Genomic DNA, 24,104 nt, shown 5'->3' with positions numbered 1-24,104 from the left:
TTAATAAGTGATTTTTTTATTTTAAAAAAAAGTGTTTTTTCTTAACAAGAAAACTGAAACAAACGCACCCAAAATTCAGGAACTAAAATCATTAATTAAAAATATAAAATAAAAAAAAAGTACCAAAACTACATTAGCCTAATTTTACCTATAACATTAGATTAAATTTTTATTTTTATAATTATACTAATATCAAAACTCAAGGGTGGGCGTGTAAACGTGAAACGACGTGTATAGAGACCGGCGGCGAAGGTAAGGTGGTGCAAACAAGCAAAACCTAATTCTCGAAAATCAGATCGGCGATCGGAGGAAGAACCTGAAGCTGAGCGAAGATGGTTCTCGCGGAGTTAGGTGGTAGCATTTCGCGTGCTCTTCAGCAGATGAGCAATGCGACGATCATCGACGAGAAAGTCCTCAACGATTGCCTCAACGACATCACTCGCGCGCTTCTCCAATCCGATGTTCAATTCAAGCTCGTTCGCGACATGCAGACCAACATCAAGAGCATCGTCAACCTCGACGACCTTGCCGCAGGTCACAACAAGCGCAGGATCATCCAGCAGGCCGTCTTCAACGAGCTCTGCAAGATCCTCGATCCCGGAAAACCCTCTTTTACCCTCAAAAAGGGCAAACCCAGCGTCGTCATGTTCGTTGGCTTGCAAGGTTCGTATTATAATGTTATGCGTTTTTGCGCAAATGGAATGATGATTGAATGTCTGTGTTTTGTGTGTTTCAGGATCTGGTAAAACGACGACGTGTACAAAATACGCGTTTTATCATCAGAAGAAAGGTTGGAAGCCTGCTCTGGTGTGTGCGGATACGTTCAGAGCTGGTGCTTTTGATCAGTTGAAGCAAAATGCTACTAAAGCGAAGATCCCTTTCTATGGAAGGTACACGCTGGTTTCTTTTCTTGTTGGAGAATTTCAGAGCTGGTTGGATTTAACTGTAGACTTATTGTTCTGTTGTTGGACATGCTGCACATATGATATACCTGTTGAATGCTGATAGTAAAGTTAAGGTTGTATTTCTGTATAGATCATGCCTTGAATGTTTGTATTTTTTTATTATGTTTTGAAACTATTAGATGAATAGTATTCCAAGAGAACTGGTGATTATTTTTCGAGGCACAATTTGAAGATTTGCTTCTAGAAAAATGTTAATAGTTGCTAGATGTTGGAATTGCTTTGCAGTCTACAATTTTATGTTGGGTTAGAATTTGATAACTTATTATTTTGTAAAGAATTTGGCCTTCTGGTGAGTAAGGACTTCGAAATCTTGTTTTGGGATATTGTTTGGCTTCAAGTATGTATTAAGTGAGGAACAGAGTGCTTGCTTCTATGTCAATTGCACTTCATTGCCTATGATCTTTGTGCTCTAGTAATTTTTTGGTTGCCATGGCCAATTCTTCTGAAGCTATATGGAATCAGATCCTGTGAAAATTGCTGTGGAAGGGGTTGAACGATTCAAGCAAGAAAACTGTGATCTTATAATTGTTGACACTAGTGGGCGGCACAAACAGGAAGCTGCTCTTTTTGAAGAAATGCGCCAAGTTTCAGAAGCAACGGTATTTTCTGTGGATACTGTTTGTGTTAATTTCGGTTTCCAATAGTCAATTATCTCTAATATCTTCTGTTGCATTGTTCAGAAACCAGATCTTGTCATATTTGTTATGGATAGCAGTATCGGTCAGGCTGCTTTTGATCAGGCTCAAGCATTTAAACAGAGTGTTGCAGTTGGAGCTGTCATTGTCACTAAAATGGATGGCCACGCAAAGGGTGGTGGTGCTCTTAGTGCGTAAGTATGACCAGGATAATTGTATTGTATTTATAGGATTTCATATCAACTCGTGTAAATATGACGTATGTTGTGGTTTGAATCCTAATCTTATGATTTGTGAATCTAATTAATTTTGTATGTTCAGTGTAGCAGCAACAAAGAGTCCTGTCATATTCATTGGAACTGGAGAACACATGGACGAATTTGAAGTTTTTGACGTTAAACCATTTGTCAGTCGTCTATTAGGTGTGTGCTTTCTGCCTTTTTTCCTGACATGAGTGTTGGGTTATGCTTATGCAACACTTTTTTAAGTATAGGCTATTTATGTGTCAGTTCACTTAAATATTAATTCTTAGTCTTGGCCAATGACTTTTGATCTAGGCATGGGAGACTGGTCTGGGTTCATGGATAAAATTCATGAAGTTGTTCCTATGGATCAACAGCCTGAACTGCTTCAAAAGCTGTCAGAAGGAAACTTCACCTTGAGGATTATGTATGAGCAGTTTCAGAACATACTTAAAATGGGCCCCATCAGCCAGGTTACCTCCCTTATTATGTTTGATTGATTTTATTACTATACTCACAATTTTACATTTGTGCACTAAATAGATACTAATTGGCTGCTTGGTTAATGTGTAAAGAGAGGCTGCTCAATTTTTTTTTGAGACAATTTCTTCGTTGGCTTATGTAGGTCTTTTCTATGCTACCTGGATTTAGTGCTGAATTAATGCCAAAAGGTCGTGAAAAGGAAAGCCAGGCAAAAATTAAACGTTACATGACAATGATGGATTCGATGACAAACGAAGGCAAGCATTGAATTTTTGGCCTTTTTGAGAAGATAAACTTTTTTGTATATTAAATTCATTGTTCTTATTGAAATTGTGCACCTTCACCTGCTAACTTTTAATGGTTAATATGTTTCAGAGTTGGATAGTTCAAACCCAAAGCTCATTAATGAGTCCCGTATGATGCGAATAGCTCGAGGTTCTGGTCGTCCAGTTAGGGAAGTAATGGAAATGTTAGAAGAGTACAAACGTCTTGCAAAGATTTGGAGCAAAATGAAAGGGCTTAAAATACCAAAGAAGGGTGAAATGAGCGCCTTATCCCGAAATATGAATGCTCAGCACATGAGCAAAGTCCTCCCTCCACAGATGCTAAAGCAAATCGGAGGCATGGGTGGGTTACAAAGCTTGATGAAGCAGATGGGATCTGCTAAAGATATGATGGGAATGTTTGGTGGTGGTGATAATTAGATTGACTGTGGCATATGAGCTGAGGATTGTTTTTGATCGCCACTACAAACTCTAATACTTCAAATCACAAGAACTCATTGGTGTGCAATGTTCGCATTGAATTCAGATGTATTGTTTTATCAATCAATCTGCAGCAGCAGTCTCAATGGTTGGAATAGTTCATTTCAATTTTACCTTAACAACCTTTCTTCAGTAAAACTAAGCCCCCTTGTTTTCCTTTTTCTTGTATATTTTTAGTCTTTAGGTGAAGTCAAAGCAATTTTATTGCGAATTGGAAGTTCTTGTAGGAGTAACATTATAAATATGTTATATATTGCTCCTCTTTGAATATACTGAAAAAGGTGAAGTTAATTCTGACAGTTGGTTTGTGTTTGCAGTTCATGAGAGTGAAATGCGGTAATCACATTAGCCCCAACCAGACATTAACTAGGTCTAATATTACATTTTCCTGTAATTTAGTTATTATCTGGTTTGCATCTCCTCTTAATTGATACCCTACTTCCTCAAGCGATTATGGTTTTCGACTGTGAGGATACCTTGTCAGCAAAAAAAAAATAAAAAAATACAATGGTTTCCTCTCCTCCGGCCTCTTCCAATGTTGTTTTAATGCTTGAACTAACCTTAATCATATGATGGCTACTATCGTGTTTTGTTACTCAATGTGCACAACACAAATGGCTAGTAATTTGGATCCTTTAAGCATATGACACATGATTGATTGTTAGCTATGCAAATATGACAACAATGAATAGGACCATTATGTGTGGCAAAGCCTTTCTTATTCAATACAGCTGCATGCTTAAATGCAAACTTGAGATCTTTGGTTTGTTCTAGTTGATCCGCACTCAATTGGTTTAACTATGCAAATAACAACGCTTGTGGGTAGAAGAGTTGTCTTTTAATTGATAATTTATGTTTTTGGGAGATTAATCTCATGGCTTCTAGTTGCCTTTTAATTGATCATTTATTTTTTTTGGAGATTAATCTCATGGCTTCTAGCGGTAGAAATACTCCTAAATCTAATCTCATATCTAAAAAAAAGCTATTGAGATTTCTTGTGCATTTTTTCAACAACTTTCTTGAGCTACCTAGGTTAAAAGTAGATTTGGTATTTATATATTTAGAAAATTTTACTTACTATCGGTTTTAGTCATATGAAAATAATCTTGCAGGATACACATTAAAATATTTTTTAAAATTATACGAAAATAAATGAAATTTAATGATTATGTATTGACAGTATATAATAATTATTTTAGGCTGTTCCTATATAGTGTATTTTATGAAATAAACATTTAGATAATATATACATACGAAAATGATTTCTATAAGGGAAATTTAAACATGATATTCTATAGGGTCCTAAAAAATTAAATTATATTAATTTTAAATTGATTTATAGACTAATTCAATGATTAATTGATTACAGTTAAATTTTGTATAATTGGAAATATAATTAAAGTAATTAATTTTTATATAATTAAAGTAGTTAATTATTATATAATTAAATTAATTAATTGTTATAAATCATATTTTATAATTAAATTCAAATAATTAATTTTTAGATTAATTAGACTAATTCAATATTTTTTTGTCAATTTGTTCTCAATTCGACATTAATTTTTAAAAATTGCATTTCAATCACAGATTTTAAAAAACACACATTTAATGAATGCATTTAAATTAGGTCTAATCAGATTTTAAATTATATAATAATAATTTCTTCTATAAAAAATATTCTGAAAAGGTTATAAATTTTTTTTATAATAATTTGCTGAATAAAAAATCCACTTATTTTTATAATAAAATAATAACACTTTTTAAAATGAAGTTTAAAATAAAAAATATTTTAAAATACTTTGGGCTAAAATAGTATGAATTTGTGACTGTGAACAGACGAATATTTTAGGGGACAATCATTTGTGAATCAAATTCAATACCACAATAATTTTTTTAAAAAAATAATGGTTCTGATTTTTTTTATAAAAAAAATACCCCTTTTGTTGTTTCTCTATAAATTATCAAAAAGTTGAATTGTAAATAATTTCTTCTTGCCTACTAGCTTTTTTCATTGATATATTTTGGTTCGCTTCTACATCTTCTATGAACTGCTTATTATCTACTGGTTTTTCTTTCTTTCTTTCTTTCTTTATTTTAATTTTAGGGCTTCCCACTTTCTTTTTCTCATTTATGAACTTGCAGCGTGAGATTTTTTATGTAGATAAGAGAAAAGTTCTTATAACAGCAAAATATGATGAATTCGGAAAGAAATGAAGGGTGGGACATAAAAAAACTAATACACTAATTTTATTGGAGGTGAACAAGATGTTTAGGCATGGTAATGAGACAGGTTAAGGCTAGGTTTTGTTTACCTCACCCTGAACTTTCCATTTTTCTTCTCGTTCTCGCCCCCGAAATTGATGGGGGTGTATATTTACACCCATCCCCATCCCTAGGGGTTAGGTTTTTTTCGTTACGTCCTGTTCCCGACATTTTTATAAAATTTTATTAAAAAAATATAATTTTTCATAAAATAAAAAATATAATTTTAAATAAAACATAAAATCTAATCCAACACTAACATAAAATTCAATCTAATAGTTTCATTTTCAATGTGTTATATATATTAATTATTAGCCGGACGGGTTCGAGACGGATATTGAGAATTTCATCCTCGACCCCAAACCCGAATTTAGCTATCAGGACAATTTGATCCCGACTCCGATCAACTCAAATTTTCCCCGTCAAAATCAGAGCAAGTTCAGGATGGGTCCCATGGGTTCAGGCCCCGTTGTCATGCCTAAAGATGTTCTATGCCTAGCAATGTATTAGTCCCGTGAAGAACAATCTACACCATTAAGCTATGCTCAACAACACTCACCTCCGTAGTCATAATGGAGTATTTATAAGCTTAAATTTTATATAATTGAAGTAATTAAGTATAATTAATTAACTTAGTTAGCCTAAATAGCAATTAAATGATAATTAATTGTTAATCTTTGTATGTAATTTTCTATAATTAATTATTTTGAGTGCCAAAATGAATAAACAGTATTTGACAGTAATAAAAAAATATCTTTGAATAGGATTTTAATTTTAGGGGGTGTATTCAATTGAAATTTTAAAAATATTTTAAAATACTTTTTTATAAAATAAAATTGTGTGATATTCAATCAAAACTTTTAAATAAGATAAAAAAATCTTATAGTATTCAATCAAGATATTTAGAATTATTTTTTTAATATCAATAAAATTTGATGATATTCAATTAAGATTTTTTATAACTATCTTTCATTAAAAATCATACAGATTTTAATGGATTATTTTTTAGTATAATTTTTTATAGATTTTATAAGGGAAAAAATATAAATACCACACATATCAAATAATTCTACCTAAAACCTTGAGATTTTCCCGGACTTTCTTTCATTTCTATTTTTTTTTCCTACTATACAAATCATTGTTGATCCTTTTCAATTAAAATGTATGTCTGTGTAAAGCTATTGTTGGGTTTGACAAGCTTGGAATTGATATTGAAATGGAGTCAAAAAATTGAGTCGTGACCAGGATCCTGCATCAACAAAGGGTAGTCTTGGTTTTAAGAGTTTGGTCTTTGGGTGGTCTGTGGGCATAAAGGGGCACCTTTTTATTTTATTTTATTTTGTATGCATGGACATTGCCCAAGTTTATTTCCATAGTTTTGCATTACCAGGTTTAGAATGTTTTGTATCTTTGGTGGCCGTAGGCATGTCTTTTGCTCCTTTTTTTTATATCAACAAAACTTTCACTTACTAAAAAAACTCTTTGTAATTTCGAATATTTTTAAGAAAATTCATACAATCCTTTCAAATTCATAAAATTATTTTAAATCTTTTTTATTCTTACAATATAAATCTATTAAAATCCAAAATATAAAATATTAATCATAAAAGTATTTTTGAAAAAATCTGATAAACAATAACACTTCAATATAATCTTTTAAAATTTATAAGACTTTTTTACTTTAAAATAATATTTTAAAATTCTAATCCAATACACACTCTTTTAGTAATGTTTTTATTTTGATTATGTTTTATAGACAGGAGTATCGATATTTAGCTACCTAATGTGGAAAGGTATGAGTATTGAAATAAATATTACCCAAGCGCGTATGGATATATGTACAGGATTATTTTTTTTTTATGCTAGGAACAAAAAATGTGTGTATAGAAACATATACTATGATAATTTATCCCGATCTTATTTATCATTCTATATATATATATATATATGAACAACAATAATTAATAATTAAAAACGTTATACTTTATCATTCATGATTAAAATAAATAAAAAAATTAGTAATAAATTATTCTTAACACAATTTTTTAAAAATATTTATTTATTTGAAATATTTTATAATAATATTCATGAACAATATTTAACACGTGCATGGCACAGATTAGATACTCTAGTATCATATAAAATAGGGTTATTGAATAATGATGAAAGTAGGTCTCTCCTAATTAATTAATTTTTTTGTTAAAACAAATAAAATAAATTTCAATCAAACATGGAAAAAAAGTACGTAATTTATTCATTTGTAAGTTTGTTTCAAGATATTATCTTATATTTTTAAGAATCACAGACAAATATTATGACTAACATATAATAATACATTTTCTTATTTAATATTTTTTTAAAAATATTTAGTATTAAGGACAGATTTATCTATTTAAAAAAATCGGTATCATTTATTTGATCAAACTTAATTGATTTAAGCAATTTATATATTAAAAGAGTAATTAAGATAATAAATATATTCAAGTTGATTTTTTTAGTTTAAATATTCAATTGTTTATTTCTTAAAACATTGAATATATATTATAATGTAAAGATAAAATATTAATATAATAAAAATATTATTATTATCATTGAATAGTAATAAAATTATATACGGAGAAGAATGAATATAATGTGAAATATGTTTATTATATAACGATAAATATTTGATTTAATTGTATAAGAATATATTTAAAAAAATATTAGAAGTTGTAGTGATTTGTAAAAGAAGCCATAATTTGATTTGACACAGGAGGCACGTTGCTATGAGTTGCTCTTTCTCAATTTTGCAATTGCAAGTGAAGAAGCCCTAATTTTTTGCAGATCTGGAAATGGCGACGGCAACATACCCTCCACCGCCACCTTATTACAGGCTTTACAAAGATTACTTGCAAGACCCTAATTCTGCTCCCGACCCTCCACCACCTATTGAAGGCACTTATCTTTGTTTTGGAGCCAATTACACTGTATGAACCATTTTTATTCTTCTTCAAAAATAATTAGGGTTTCTTCTTCTTCGCTCTTATTAGCCTTTTTTCTTTTTTGTACATAGACTAGTGATGTTCTACCTACCTTGGAAGAACAAGGGGTGCGCCAGCTCTATTCTAAGGGCCCTAATGTTGGTAAGCTATTTTCATCTCTGCTTTAACCTTTCAATTCTCAGTCACATTTTCATCATTCTTTTGCAAATTTCAATAAGGCATAAACCCAGAACACAAACAAATCAATTACAACTTAGCATGCTTTGGTTTTTCAAATTTGGTATTGATGCCCTTACTTTGTAGGTTGGTATTGCATGTTGAACTACTGTTGTGATATTGTTCGTTGTAACTTGCATAAATTCTTATTTACATCCATGTCATAAAGTGAGTGATTTCTAAAAGGGTCCAGTGTTCATAATATATATTCACTTTTCATTATAAGTTGCTTTAGCATAACCATTACAAGATTCTTTAAAACAAATTTATCTTCCATCCTTTAGTGAAAGATTCTGATCTTGTATATTCTATAGATTTCAAGAAAGAGCTGAGGTCACTCAACGGAGAGTTGCAACTACATGTTTTGGAGCTTGCTGATATTCTTATTGAGAGGCCTTCACAGTATGCAAGAAGAGTAGAAGAAATTTCAACTGTATTCAAAAACTTACATCACCTTTTAAATTCATTGCGTCCTCATCAGGTATACTTTCTTCTATACAACTAACTATAAGGAGATATGCTTGCCTTTGACTGACAGGCTGTTGTTCTCTTTCCGTTGTGTGGGATTTTAATTGTATCTTGTATTTACCCTGCAGGCGAGAGCAACATTGATTCATATTTTGGAACTTCAGATACAGCGTCGTAAACAAGCAGTGGAAGACATAAAGAAGTATATTTTATATTTTACTTATTGTTTTCTTAATTGCATATGAACCCTAAGGAATCTATTGCTCTGGTACCAACTTACTGGAATGTCATTGTTCTATCAATTTGAGAGCCTTTAACAATTTAGTTGGTTTCTGGGGGTGGTAATTGCATCCATTTATCCACTAACCATCCAATTTGTACATGCATAAATTAAACCAATCTGTCCAATCGTAGGAATAGAACTTAATGGATTGGATCAACAATTATTATTGGATGGTTAATAAACTATAAGCCATATTTTTTAGACCAATGTGTCAAGATCATCAATGATGGTCATAAAGACCCGTTGCAGGTTTTTATGAAAACAATCCTCATAAGGAGAGAAATAATTAGATAGAGAAGTTTTGTTGATAAGTAGAAGAGTATAAAAAGTGAATGGATGGATTGATTTTAGGGAGAGAACCGATTCTGTTTATCACCAATATTCTGCCTTTGACAAGTTCTACATTAGAAGTAACTGAAATAGAATATATTTCATTATAAATTCAAAATTTACTGCTTCAATTTTTTAATCAATGAAGGATGCCCTATTAATAAATTGATTTCCTTTGATAACATATGTACACCTTACAAATAGCCCATAACTTCTGAGTTCTGACAGAGTTCTCCTTCCTAGGTTCATGTACTCATGCTCGCATACCTTAATAATTACGCCATACCTCTAGAATTGTATGTTCAATTGAATTTTATTTTAATGTACTTAGTAACATCATGTATCCCTTTTAAGTTTCATGCTTTCGGTTATGTAAACTTTACCTTCTTGAACCCATGGAAAATCTTCAAGGGACCAAAATGATGTTTAACTTGTTCTTGTCATTAGTCTTTTCTAACTTAGTCTCTATTTGCAGGAGGAGAGAAGAAGCCCGAAGGCTCCTTAACGAGTCCTTGGCAACACTTGATGGCCATTAGAGCATTCTCTATCTTGTATTCACAGCAAGAATCTACCGAGGAAATTAATTTTATTTGAAAAGTGAATTTTGTCCTCTAGATTTTAGCAAATGAAAAGATTAAAACAAGAAGTTGTGCGACTTCCTTGAAAATGGTCACTTGACATAACTGTCTCATGTTCTTGATGAAGGCTGTTTTGCAGCATGTGCAAAGATATTAGAAATAGAAGAATTGTGTTAAGAGTGTTGCTACTGTTCTTAGAAATATTTTTAGTAGTGTATAAAGTCTGAAGTCTGAACTATTAATGGATGGACCTGTCAGTCTGCATTATTATTATTATTATTATTATTATTATTATTATTATTATTATTATTATAGGATAGTGTTACGACGAGTATGCTTCTATTGAATATTATTTAAATACTACTATTATAGTACCTTCCTTTGTTTCAATAATAACATGTTGATGCTACTAGGGTTTCTTTATCTATTTTTTACTATCCATGACAATTTATTTTCAGCAACGAAATATTCATTAATTATTAGTGATAGTTATACATGTCAATTATTTATTATGACGAATAAAAACTGTTTTAAGTATTTAAAAACTTCATTAATAAAAAAATATTGTAACAACTTTTCATTCCAAAAACTAAATTGAGAATTTAAAAAAATCATGTATTGCTGTCATTAAATAAATTCATATAAATTAGTTCAAAGAGGTTGAGGTAGTTATCGATATTTCTCTATTATTAGGACTTTTTTCTTAAATATCATGCTAATACGAAGAAAATTGTCTATTCTAAAATGAAGAATGTTTTAAAATGATATGAAGTGTGGAGCTTTAATCTTTAATGAAATTGTCTCAAAAAATTAAAAAGATAAAATAGAATATATTTAAACAATTTCATACTTTATGGATATACATGAAAATTTTTCATGTAAACTATTAGCTTTTTACCCTAGTCTAATGGTTTGATCATTTGTTTCAGATTCGAGACAAAGCAGTCCCTGTACACATTCAATAATTAATTGTAACTACCTTGTAAGGAAGAAAAATATACTTTATATTCCAAAATGTACTCATAGTCATACTCACTTTACAACCAAATCCAATACCAAGAATGTGTAAAAATGACCATTATTATTTTTCATAATAAAACTTTTAATAATTTGATGTCCAAAAATATTAGTTGTCACATTAGTATTAGTATTATACTAACCCGTTCGAAGTAAATTATATACTGGCCTCTATGTGAAAACAAAACCAAGTATTACGTTAATTATAAAGAGTGTATAAATTTGGCATTTACATAAAAGGATTTATGACTCTAAATGACATGTTAGGATTCATTTGATAACAACTACGATAACTCCCCAAAATAGAGCTTAAATTTCTTACCAGATAAGTATTAGAGCTTTCGATACCTCGTGGATCTTCAAATAGGTAATTCTGTATAAATTGGCTTGCGCCAAAATTTACTTGTAAAACAATTGAAAGAATACGCATTACTTGTTTGATTTTTCTAACTAATGCTAACAAAGCAGTGAAAGCATTTATAAATACAAAGTCTGCAAAATATTACTTCCAGCTGCTACAAAAATTGTTGAAGCGCCTAGCCTCAATTATAAAAACTGCCTCCAGGAGACACTGGGCCACCTAATAAATCCATGGAACTAAAGGTTATCTTTCAGCGACTTGAAAGCTCCATTTGCTAGAGATCTGCATGTTCAGCATTTTTAGGGCTGAAACATTAATAAAGGGCACCAACAAGAGAGCCATAATCTCATCTCCGGTTAATCAACTAAATGCAAAAAAAAGTCTCTTGTGCAATACTAAGAAAAAACATTAGAATATGACCTATTCCCAAACCTAATCAGGGGAAGCATTATTAATCCTTTTAAGAGGTCACGTTCTACCAAAGATTCTTCAAGTCTATGCTACTAAACTAAAATGCTTTACATGTTTTTTATTATAGAGAGAGCACTGCAAAAATAAGTACAGACAGAATTAAAATTTTCAACTTACGAAAGATTGAGGGTACACAAATAAATCAATGAAAACAAAAATATCAAAATGTAACAAGAAACTAAATAAGAGACCATTATTACCCAGCAATGTCCTTCAATTTCTTCCACGCGTCATTTTGATCTTCTGGTTGTGCAGTAGGTTCTGCCACTGTTGCTACTGTACTTTCAACATTTTGAGTTGCAGGACCTTCAGTACTTCTTTCTGCAGAAAATAGACATCATGGTTTACAACTCAAATATATAAAATATACTCATTACCTTACAAAAAATTGTTTATTGCAACTTGAAACGCATAATGAAATGGCTTTCTTTCAAAAATTGAATGTGCTATTGTTGAAAAAGAAAAGCAAGCACAGATAATTAGCATTAATAAAGAAGCCACCAACTAGAAGAACGGGTTTTAAGATAAGATTTTGAATGGCTGCTTGTTGAGTTACGTAGCAAAGAAACTTCTTCAAGCAACTCACGTTCCATTGTACTGGAGACAAAATGCAGAGGCAAATTGATAATATCATATCAATTTTCATAGCAAATTGATAGCATCATATAATGAGGGAGGGAGCAAACAAAAAAAAAATTTAAAAGTCACCCATTACCTGATACGTTTTGGTATTGTAACTTTAACAGTAAACAAGTGGTCACCACGTATTGATGGTTTGTTTAATTTTGGTGCACCTTTCCTTGCTAGGATTAGGACATCTCCAGGGTTGGGTACCAGGAGGTATTTGAAGTTCAGAAATGCCTTTAACTGTCTTCACCTATTAGCGTACCAAAAATTAAATTGATTGATGGCATTAGGTAAATATTTCGGCATTGGCACTTAAAAATGGCTAAGAGAAAAGGAATCACGCAAATATCAAATCTTAAATTCAATAATACAAAAAGATAAACTCCCGTATAAGAAATATGGAAAGGGGCCCATTAGTGTCAAATGCACAAGAGGTAAATTTGCTTTACTTATAAAAAATATTATTATGAATATCTTTTAAAAAATGACTTCAAAAGATCAATTCTGAATTTTTAAAAATCAAGTGAATTTGGTTATATAAATATAAATTATAAACACTTATAGGTGTAACAAAGCCTTCACCAGCAAGATTTTTCAATGGCCAAAAGAAACAAAGAAGTTACTCCCCTGTATCACTGTTATTTATCATCATATTCATGACATAGTTTCCATCCCATGGTGGAAGGTATAACTAACCACTTTATGAGGGGACATTGTATAAAACACTATTTAAGGAAAGGCTCAAAACTGAATATTGGAGAATATGCAAGAACGAACAAAAATAAAGAAATCACATAGTATGACAGTCCTAATTCTACAATATTACGCATTTACGCATCCTTTTTATCATAAAGAAAAGACAAAAAAGACATGTCCTACTCTTAAGTTTAGAGAGTAAAACATATATAAGGTAATCATTCAATCTGAAAGCAACATATGATTACAATAGCAGGCTAGCAGCTTCAAAGATGATTACATGCCAAACATTTAAGCTGACGAAAAGTTCAGCCATATGGGTGTATGAACAGCATAAATCTTAAATTTTTCATTTCTGAAACCAAAAATTCTATTTGTAGTTTTGTACATTGTAAATAAGTGATGAAAAGAAATGTAGTCTTACAAGTTACAACTATAAAAAAAATCCAAACAAACAGACCACTACCCAAGCTACAAGCATAATACTGAATAAAACAATTTACCTTGACAACTGCCCCTAGTATGGCATCTAGATAACTGATTGATATTGTAGAGCGGAGATTAATGCCATCTCTTTGAATTCCGGATATCTCCTCCACATCAAGATAAACATAAAGATCTCCAGAAGGACCCCTGCTACAACAAGAAAATCAACAGCTGCTTCTAAATCATGTACTTGAGCAGCCTTGTAGTCTGAATTCCCATGCCCAAAATACAAATATATTAATCAGGTACTAAACCACAACTACAAAATTTTGAAAAAGATGAACAATAATTATGTCATCTGTTGGAATGAAACTTGAAATGGTACAGTGTGATTTCCTCCGATAACTCAATAACATTAATTATCCATTAAATAACAGAGATCCTATGAAATATTTTATTAATAATAATGAAAGACCAGATAGAAATGTAAATGTGGCATACCATCTTGGTCCAGCATCACCCTCTCCAGCAACTCGCAGTATACTGCCTGAGCTAACCCCAGGTGGAACTTTAACTTTAATGTTTTTCTTAATCTGTATTTGTTCTTCACCTCTGCAATTAGTGCAATATTCAGATATGACTTCATCATCCCCTCCACAGTTAGGACACACTGAAACCTAATAAGGAAAAAAATTAGAATAATACTCTCAAGCAGAGAAAAGATACAAGGTTTTAAGTAAATGACACAGAACTGCATATGCAATTTATGCAATAAATGAAATGCACAAAAATGATGGTGAAGTGAGGTGTGAAAATAATTAAGAAACGAGTCAATCATTCCCAAAAGTAATAACCCGAGGAAGTGCCAACACTCAACAATAACAAAAGGCGAGTCTGGCGACATGGATTAATTGATGTCATTGAGCTCAGTTTGGTTTGGTATCAATGAGTTTTACATTGGTAATTGGTTGCCAAGGGCCTAACACAACCCTTCTCCTTTACCCAGATTTAGGACCGCCTATGAAACTGCAGAGTTATTTTCTGGGGGACACTCTGAAACCATTGAGCTCTATAGAAATAAAAAGTTTCATTTAAAACATTCAGAGAGAAGGCTTGTGGTTTCTTCTAACGTTTGCATAGGTCTTCCTCTGCTACTTTCAAGTTTCAACAGGATAGATCTTCCATTTGATCCACTTATCTTGTCACTGGAAATTTTTTTTTTCCTGAAGACAATGATGCCGTGCATATGAGAAAGTGTCGACAATTCATACAAAGAACTAAAGTACCAAAAACAAAGCATATCAAATTTCTTACTACAACAAGTCATTTTACTTTTTTGTCTACACTATATGCATAGCATCTCATAAGTAATCACTTACTATAAATGTCAGTTTGTCAACAGAGGTTCCAATTAAGTTGTACAAACCTCTACAAAAAGCATTTATCATTGGAACTTAAACAAATTTTGAAAAGAAAAAAAAAGGAGTACATGAATTAATGAAAGTGGTATTAACTGAGCCAAATTCACTAAACTATATGACTATCTAATGACTTATTTTTCTTTTTGTTGGTGTGCGTGTGTTGGGAGGGGTGGTGGTGTGAAATTCTTTCATGGGAAGACAGGAACTACCAGACTGGCAGTAAATTACATCATAGAATTACACCCAAGATACAAGGTCTACATATCAGTTAGGAAACTTTTAAGCCTTGAAGGGTAATTGTTTCCATTTTTTCACATCTGTACATACAAAATTAAGAGTGATAGTATACAGAGCAATTAGAAAAATAACTGAAATCAACAGTGAGAACAACCCAAAAGGTGTTTGTTCAGTCCTCATCACCTGACCCCTCCCACCACATGTTGAACATATTCTCATCTTGGAGCCTATCTTTGCTCCAGTACCACTACAAACTTCGCAGATTTCCATGTCAAAAAGCTCAAATTCTCTCTGTTCCAAAAATTGCCTCAGTAAAATCCAAGGAGATATTATAGCTGTTGATATTCTAAAGAAATGTCAGCTCTAAATTTCAGTAAACTCATGAAAAGTCTGGAGGCTGTGAAATTGTCATTTGCGGAATTTAAGTCTTACATTCAGATCATATCATAATATCCATGAAATGATTGGATATAATTTTCAAATATTAAATTAAATATCATCAAAAGTTACTGGTAGTATCTATTTTACATAACTAAACATAGTAAAAAATACCCAACTAATCACACCACTCACCGGATGTCTTGACCTTTAGTAACAGTAGTACATTGTTCCCATGTTCCAAATTCAGTTGGATCCATGCCAGAGAACCCACCCATTCTCGACCCAAAAAATGTCTCAAATAAGTCTAATGGATTTGTCTGCAAGAACAGAGATATAAATTAACCTCAGATAAGCAGCAAAACAAGTGTAGATAGAGGGAAAGTGACAACTTCAAGTGGCATTCATTTGCCTCAGAAGAAGACTTGTGTGTATGGGCATTTTAACCACCGATTCAATTGACAAGCGATATATTTCATGCTTTGGAGTGCATATTTCTCACTGAAGCCTTGTTTGGATAAACTTCTCAATAAACACTTGTTGGAAAAGAAAATAAAAATATAAAATGAAATAAGCTTCTCTAATGAGTTAAAATTGGCTTATGGAGAATGCTTAATTCATTTAATTATTCTTGTAATATAAGTGCTTATTGAGAAGTTTATTTAAATAAAGCCTAAATTAACACATTAAACTAAAATAAAATGAAGTTATTACCGTATAGGCAGCTGATGCTCCCCCTACAGTACTCTTAACTCCAGCCTCGCCATATTGATCATACATTGCCCTCTTTTTATCATCTGATAGCACCTGACAGTGTTGCACTTTAGAATCCAAAAGCCGATATCATATCATAACTATAATTAAGAAAGAAAAAAAATTGAACAAAATAATTGAATTCTTAGCGAGTTCACTAATTGAGCATGTTTGGTTTCCGGTCCAACTTGTCGTGCACGAATTCCAAGATCAAATCTAGTGGGCCACTGCAAACTGACCGCAAAAGGAAGGGCGGGGATACTTTTGCAAACTTCGTCCATTCGCAATGGATACCCAAACATGCATGTAATCCGTTCAATTTATGCGACAAACACGAAACAAACTACACTATACTTGTGTCTTGTGAAGGCGTAACGTAATCTTATATATATTTGTTACCTCATAAGCAGTGCTAATCTGTTTGAACTTCTCAGTGGCTCCAGGTTCCTTGTTCACATCAGGATGATACTAAACGCAAAACAAAAAAACAATTTCCGAACAGTGATAGCATTAAAAAAGTTTGAAAAAGTTATACGTACCTGGCGAGCTAGTCGTCGATAAGAAGCTTTGATTTCCCTGGCGGAGGCAGATTTGGAGACTCCGAGAGTGCCGTAGTAATCGCCGGAAGCTGAAGCAACCAGTGTCGCAAAGCGCCGGCGGCTGCTGCTGCTGCTGATGGAAAAGAGAGGATAAGCGATGAAAACGAGGTTCTTGTTGTTAGAGCGAAGGTGGATCGCGTCAAAGTAGGAAGAAGAAGAAGAAGTTGGGAGTGGAAAAGGAAGAGCATGGAATTGGAGCGAAAGAATCGCCATTCAATCCAATCTTCTGTAAGATACAATGCGACGCCGTTTGACTCAAACTCTTTATTATAATTATTCCATTCCTTCTTTTCTATGTTCTGTTCTGAGGAAACACAAGAGGAAGAAGCAAGCGTGCGGTATGTGCCATGGTGCTACTTGAAATATTAGAATGCCCGTCTCGGTTCTAACAAGAAAAAAAAAAAAAGGAAATTCATACAAGGATAAATAATCACGGTAATTCCCTGACAAACACAAAAATAAAAAAATATAAAATTTAATCTTCAAAATCGTAAAAAGTGTAACAAATATATCTCACGATTAATAAAATAGCGTATCTTTAATTGACAAGGGACATATTTATAATATAATATTTTTTTTTTACTTTTCATCGTTGTCCCATTCCAATAGAATAAATAATTATTTTTATTCCTAAATGTGTAATTTGTTGATAAATGCGTTCCTAAAAGATAAAAATACAAAATTTAGTCTCCGAAAGTGTACAAAGTACAACAATATATTTGTCTGTTACCGTAAATAAAATAGTCAAGATTCGAAGAAATGATATATATAATATATTTATCTTTTATTTACAGTAGATTGTGACTAATTATTATGATTTGAAAAAATTGATAATGATTGATACATTGTTACAATATTTATTTATAGTAGATTGGAACTAATTATTATAATTTGCAAAAATTTGTAATGATTGGTACATTGTTACAATTTTTATTTTGGTAAACGGGTACAATATTTATTTTGGATAATTTCTATTGTGATAGACAAATTATGGTTGATAATGTTTTTAACGATAAAAAATAGAAAAAATTTACTCTAAAATTATATTTTACCCTTAAATGAAATAAAATTTCGGGACTAACAAATTAGTTAAATAGAAACATACTGATATTTAGATTTAATAAAAAATTATTGACATTTTCGTCCAATAATGATAACTTAATGACTGGCATTTAGGTTCATTAAAAAATTATTGACATTTACATCAAAAAATGGCATCTTGGTGAAATTTTCGTCCAATCTAGTCAGCATAGCCACCTTGACAATTATTTCGGCATCTTGGTGAAATTTTCATCCAATCTAGTCAGCATAGCCACCTTGACAATTATTTCATTGATTAATTCGTCCCTCTGTGTCACGTATGTTATTTTATTAACGGTGACGTACATAAGTTAACGATCGAATATATTTGTTACACTTTTTACACTTCTCATGACTAAATTTTGTATTTTCATCTTTCAAGAACACATTTGTCAATGAATTACACGTTTAGGACAAAAGTGATTATTTATCCTTTATATAATAATAAGATTTTATATTGTGATCTGATCACATATCATGATTAGATTCTTAATTATTTTAAAAATCAACAAACTTATCATACATAATGAATTATAATTAGTTGACTGTATAATTTTTTTATAATATTAATGCATACTTATTTTTCTCTAATGATATTTTTTAACAATATAATAATAGCACTAAACATGAGAAAAATTATGAAAAGTGAATAAACTTGGTAATGTGAGATTGAATCCGTTTATAAATGTTGATAGCTAGTTATTGATTAATAATAAGAGTTTAATTTTCATATATTATTAATGTAAAACATTTTATACTCTCAATTGATTAAAAATTATTTTAAATAATAATTTATTATAAAAGTCAATAATCTTACTAATTATATATAATAATTTATGATTGGACAATAATATGAAAAATATTTCCTATTAATATATGAGTTTGAATTACTTTAAGATAATTATTTGAAAGTGTAAAACTTTTTATTAATATATTTTAATAATAAAATCTACAAGAAATACATCTATTAATTAAAAAATACTAATTGAATAAATTAAATCATAGTATAATTAATAAACAATAGTATAACTTAACAGTAAAAATATGTTTGCACTAATGATAAAATAATTATGTTTCTTTCAAAACTCTTGAAATTAAATTTGAAATGAAAATAAATAATATCTTAGAAAAATTCTTCAAAATTAATATAATAATATAATATAATTAGTTTAAGGAAGAGTTCTTCACTTTTTCCAATTATTTTAAATAATTTCATTTTTATAATATTAATGATTGGTCTAAAGAAAAGAAAATTTGAAATTATGAAAAGAGGAATGCAATAAAACACGGCTTAAATAATTTTTTACTATCTAAACTACCATTTTTTTTTTATTTTAGGCCCCCCTTTTTTATGTTTGATTTTGTTGCTCACTCTTAGTAAGAATCCATTAAATAATGACGTATTAGACTAATGAAGTATAACATAGTTAAAATTCATAAATGGGATCAGGGTTTAATTTTCTTCATGTTAAAATTGAACATAAAAAATGTAAAATACTAAAATAAAAAAAATGTCCTACTTTACAGGTAATGAAAATTTATTTAAGCTTTCCTTTGAAAACAAATAAAATCATTTAAGTCATACAACAAAATCTTTTATAACACACTTTTATATTTGTTAAAATTTATTAACAACGGGATAAGGACTAGTTAAATAAAATAAAAAATATATAATAAAATGTGATAAAAAGAACATAACAGAAGTGTGTAATTCTTTTGTTAAAATTGTATAAAAGTTTTCTCAGATACAACCATGATTAAAAATACACATACAAGTAATTCATAACATGGTATTATACAATTCAATAATCAATCGACAAGAATTAATCATATCTTTTAAATTTTGATTTTGATGTTGCACTTATAATTTAACTTATTTCAAAAATAAATTTTATACTCATGATAGAATGTTTAAAAAAACAAAGATGATTATTTTTACTGAAAGAAAAGATGCTCATTTTTAACCAAGAAAAGATTATCAAACTACATCTAATATAGTGATTAGACACAAATGATTAATGTATTAAAATTATAGTGATTAGACACAAATGATTAATATATTAAAATTAAGGTCAAATGGTTCAAATATTACCCCGGTTTAATATTTTTTTCTAGGATAAATCAAAAGATTAAGAAAAAAAACTTAATCTAATATCTTGCAACAGATCAGGGCTAACCTTAAACATTGGCGAAATCTCGCTAGTGACTATAACTCGAAATCATAAAATTCCAAACGGGTAATTGAATTGAGTGACGATATATTCTGATACTGTCGGATACTATACTGTGTTGATAGGATAGAATATATAACCTGAAGTCCTGAACTATAAAAGCAGAAACCATGCTCTGACCAACAGAAGCTATAAAAGCAAACTACAACAACGCTTGACCTTTGTAAGAAAGAAAAACAACACGACATAATTAATCCAGCTGTTTGCTGCCTTTATTATTACATTCTACACATTCACCCCATTAGAAGACATCAGGTGGGAAGCGCCCAGGAAAGGGGTTGCTCTGTTGAGCCTGCTTCAAATGCATTGCCAAAGCATAGTTATTCACCTGTCAACAAATCAATGGATACACAAAATCATTAGCGTTTAGATTTTTCATCCCCACTAATCTGTTTGTCTGAATTTAATAGTGGACCAATTTTAATTTGTAAACTAATTTCGTATGTTAAGATGCAATAATTGAGTATTGGCCTTCTCCCTCTGTGTATGGCAAATGGAAGGAAAATGAGAGAAGATTGAGAATGGAAACTTCCAACACTCACTTGTAAACCTATAGATGTAGCAGATTACTAGATTGACTCTCAACCCAAAAGGGTGTGCAAGGTAATGATGCATTACCAGCTATCAGTATCCTAACAAAATGTACGTCGGGTTCAGGAATGACCACAATCTCCATGATTATCATTGTTAACAGTGACATCATGTCCTTCCCTTCTATTTCTTCGTATGAAGGGAGGAGACATAAAATTTAAGCAGATTATATTTAAATTTCCAATATTTTTTTTTTAAATTTATAAAACCAAATCATAAGAGATGATAATTATTATATCCTTAGCTTAATGGGTCAGCTGTTACTGTGAACAAAAAAGGGAGAAAGCTGATTCAGACCTCAAGAGTTTTAATCTGCTCCTGGTATTGAGACACCAATTGCTTCAAATGCTGCAACTCTTGGTTCTTAACCTCATAATCAGCAGATCGTTCATGCTGGATTCTAAAAGCATTTTTGAAAGAATTTTTCTCCTTAATCAACGCTTCAATTTGCTCTTTCAGCATCAAATTTTCCTGAATGAAAACATCTTACAACAATTAAGATACAAGCTCAACCAGGAAGAAACACTATACATTTATTCCTAATCATTATGTTCTAAGATATAACTCATAAGAATATCAATATACAAATGTGTAGAGAGATCAACTCTGCATCAAAAAGATCATGAACCACCCAAAACCCAAAAGGATTTATATTCTTGAGTTTATATTTCTTGTTGACCTTTTACCACTCAAAAGTTACTTCCACATAATGTTTATTTTCTTGTTTATTGGTTGATAACATAAATCTTGAATGGTTTTAGTATGAATACCTTCTGAAGCACATCAGTTGCCTCAGCCTTTGCTCTTTCACTGATTGATTTCTCTAGAACCTCCAGCATTCTGGCAGCACGTGCTCTAGCATCTTCAACACTAGTAGCAACCATCATTTCCCTGACAAAAAAATCAATCCATTCTGCTCCATCTGCCGGAAGGTGGTTGTTCAAAGCAGGCTGCTCCTCAGAAACAGAAGCATTTCCATCACCTTCCAAATTACCTGTAAAGTTTCAAAAAAGCATGTCGATTTCCCAGTAAGTTTCGTTACCAAAATCTGTTGACAATTTATTCAACTCCTATCCCTATTCTTCTTCACAGCCCGTCTGGGTCAGCATAGAAGAGCAGTGCACTGGTACTGTGCCATAATGCAATTAACTAACAGTTAAAATATCCTATCATAGAGATGTAAAAGCAGAATTTCCTCGTAATATTTTACTCTACTAAACATTCAATGGCACATGTCAGCCAACCATACCTGCATCCAGATTAATGACAACCTCCAATTCTTCAGCAATCCCATTTCTATCGGCAGTTCCCAAGCAAAGCTCATTAAGCCTCTTGATGGCAGCATCTATATCATTGCCACATTCTTGGAGAGCTCTCTCAAGAACCTGAAAGGCAAAATAGCAAACGATAAGATATATCAAGAAAGAGAGTCATCTATATCAATCATGCACCTTTCAAAGAACACCAATCTAAAACATCACAAATTGGACCGTATGGCCGAGCGCCGTAAAACCAACCATTTACTTTGACTGCTCACCCTATCACACTAACAGTTGAGATGCCCTAGGACCTCAAATAGTCAGTGGGCATTGGGCTTTGGGCCTTCAGGCCCAATATAATATTTATAAATCCTTCCCCGCATGCGTTTAAGGCACCATTGACCCCACCTGCCCCTCGCACGTGCCTAAGGCACCATTCACACCACTCTCCATAAAAGGGGAAACCGTTAAGAGGGAACCATTAGAAGACATACAATTGGGGATACTCCCGAAACTCACAAAGAAAGGAAAAAAAGGAAGTAAGTTAGACAAAATGAGAAGAAACTTGGACAAAAAGAAACAAAGTGACTTAGACAATTTTATTTTTTTTGTCAATAACCTCAAAACCAATCAATCCAATATCGATTAATTTGCTCCTTAATAGGTATGACCAGCTCGAGTAACCAATCAATCGAATATTGAATAATATGATTAATTGATTAATATGATTGTTAAACAAGCATGACCAGCCCAGGCGACACCAAGTCACGCAATGCATAGCTCTTGAGTTCATACTAAGCTTTAGGAATCTTTGGTGAGTGAATTCTCGAGCATGAACACAGATCAAAAGTGAAATTTCCTTCTCTAGACGAAAATCAAAATTTTAAAAAATTACATTCATTCATTAAATATTTTGCAGCTAGAAATAAAGAAAACACGTTAATTAATGACAGCAATCTAAGATTTCTAATCCTAAACCTTCAACTACCCAGTTTCAAACACGTAACTGAATTGAAATTGACATAATAATAAGTAAAAGTAAAAAAAAAAAAAAACATGAAAGGAATACACACCAAGTCGTCCATGTGGGGAAAGAGAGGGCGAAGTTGGTCGACGGGAGAGGGAGGAGGGAATCGAATCGGCGAAGAGGAACAACGGAGCCTCTTGGAGAGTGGCGGAGAAGGAGGAAGCTCTTCGAAGAAAGATCTCTTGCTTCCGCACACAGCAGCAGACATCGTTCTTCAACGCTAAACTACTACTACCAATTTTCCAATCGATCGCCTCCCTCCGATGCCAATTCAATCCCAACCAACGAGAAAACCCGGTTAAGGTTAGGGTTTCGGCACAACGAGAGTTATCGGAATCGAAAGGGGTTTTCGTGAGGGTTAGGTTCTGCGCTGTTCCTCGTGACAGAGGAAACGTGGGGAAACCTGAGGATTATTTATAATGTGTCACAAAGGAGTCTATTTATATGACTTTGAGAAGAATAATGGATAGAAAGGAAGAAAGTTTAAAAAGAAAGATAATGGCGAGTGTTTATTTTCGAAGGAGTAAATTATTTATAAATACGGTTTGATTCGCTAAGATGACATATAAATAAAATAATATGAGAAAAGTAGTTAAATTACGTGACAATTTTTTGTATTATAAATTGTCTTGTGATACAAGTAATTATTTGATGTGTTTATATATAAAACAAAATAATATAAATTTTACTATAAAACATTAGGTATATTTGCTATCTCTTAAC

The 24,104-nt window shown here is 31.5% G+C and overlaps 3 protein-coding genes and 1 pseudogene across 3 annotated transcripts; 2 read left to right on the top strand and 2 right to left on the bottom strand.

The window, feature by feature from the left end:
* Positions 1–153: 153 nt before the first annotated feature.
* On the top strand, positions 154–3,388 carry LOC100792778 (signal recognition particle 54 kDa protein 2). Its single transcript, XM_003531674.4, has 8 exons — positions 154–663; positions 737–890; positions 1,414–1,564; positions 1,646–1,794; positions 1,922–2,022; positions 2,158–2,315; positions 2,468–2,582; positions 2,701–3,388. The coding sequence occupies exons 1-8, from the start codon at positions 333–335 to the stop codon at positions 3,027–3,029; spliced, it is 1,488 nt and encodes a 495-aa protein (XP_003531722.1). The 5' UTR covers positions 154–332; the 3' UTR covers positions 3,030–3,388.
* A 4,735-nt stretch (positions 3,389–8,123) lies between these two features.
* On the top strand, positions 8,124–10,483 carry LOC100792250 (mediator of RNA polymerase II transcription subunit 7-like). The gene is given in 5 exon segments (NM_001254327.2): positions 8,124–8,317; positions 8,404–8,473; positions 8,863–9,029; positions 9,145–9,218; positions 10,105–10,483. Coding segments are annotated over 5 exon segments (507 nt in total). The 5' UTR covers positions 8,124–8,182; the 3' UTR covers positions 10,166–10,483.
* A 1,095-nt stretch (positions 10,484–11,578) lies between these two features.
* LOC100800536 (chaperone protein DnaJ-like) lies at positions 11,579–17,406 on the bottom strand (annotated as a pseudogene).
* A 3,094-nt stretch (positions 17,407–20,500) lies between these two features.
* On the bottom strand, positions 20,501–23,879 carry LOC100791728 (uncharacterized). Its single transcript, XM_003531672.5, has 5 exons — positions 23,428–23,879; positions 22,345–22,480; positions 21,866–22,089; positions 21,393–21,566; positions 20,501–20,832 (listed from the first exon to the last, which is right to left on the bottom strand). The coding sequence occupies exons 1-5, from the start codon at positions 23,587–23,589 to the stop codon at positions 20,746–20,748; spliced, it is 783 nt and encodes a 260-aa protein (XP_003531720.1). The 5' UTR covers positions 23,590–23,879; the 3' UTR covers positions 20,501–20,745.
* Positions 23,880–24,104: the final 225 nt, after the last annotated feature.

This window comes from Glycine max, chromosome 8 (assembly GCF_000004515.6).
Source record: "Glycine max cultivar Williams 82 chromosome 8, Glycine_max_v4.0, whole genome shotgun sequence".
Taxonomy (NCBI): domain Eukaryota; kingdom Viridiplantae; phylum Streptophyta; class Magnoliopsida; order Fabales; family Fabaceae; genus Glycine; species Glycine max.
This window is presented reverse-complemented; position numbering and strand designations above follow the sequence as displayed.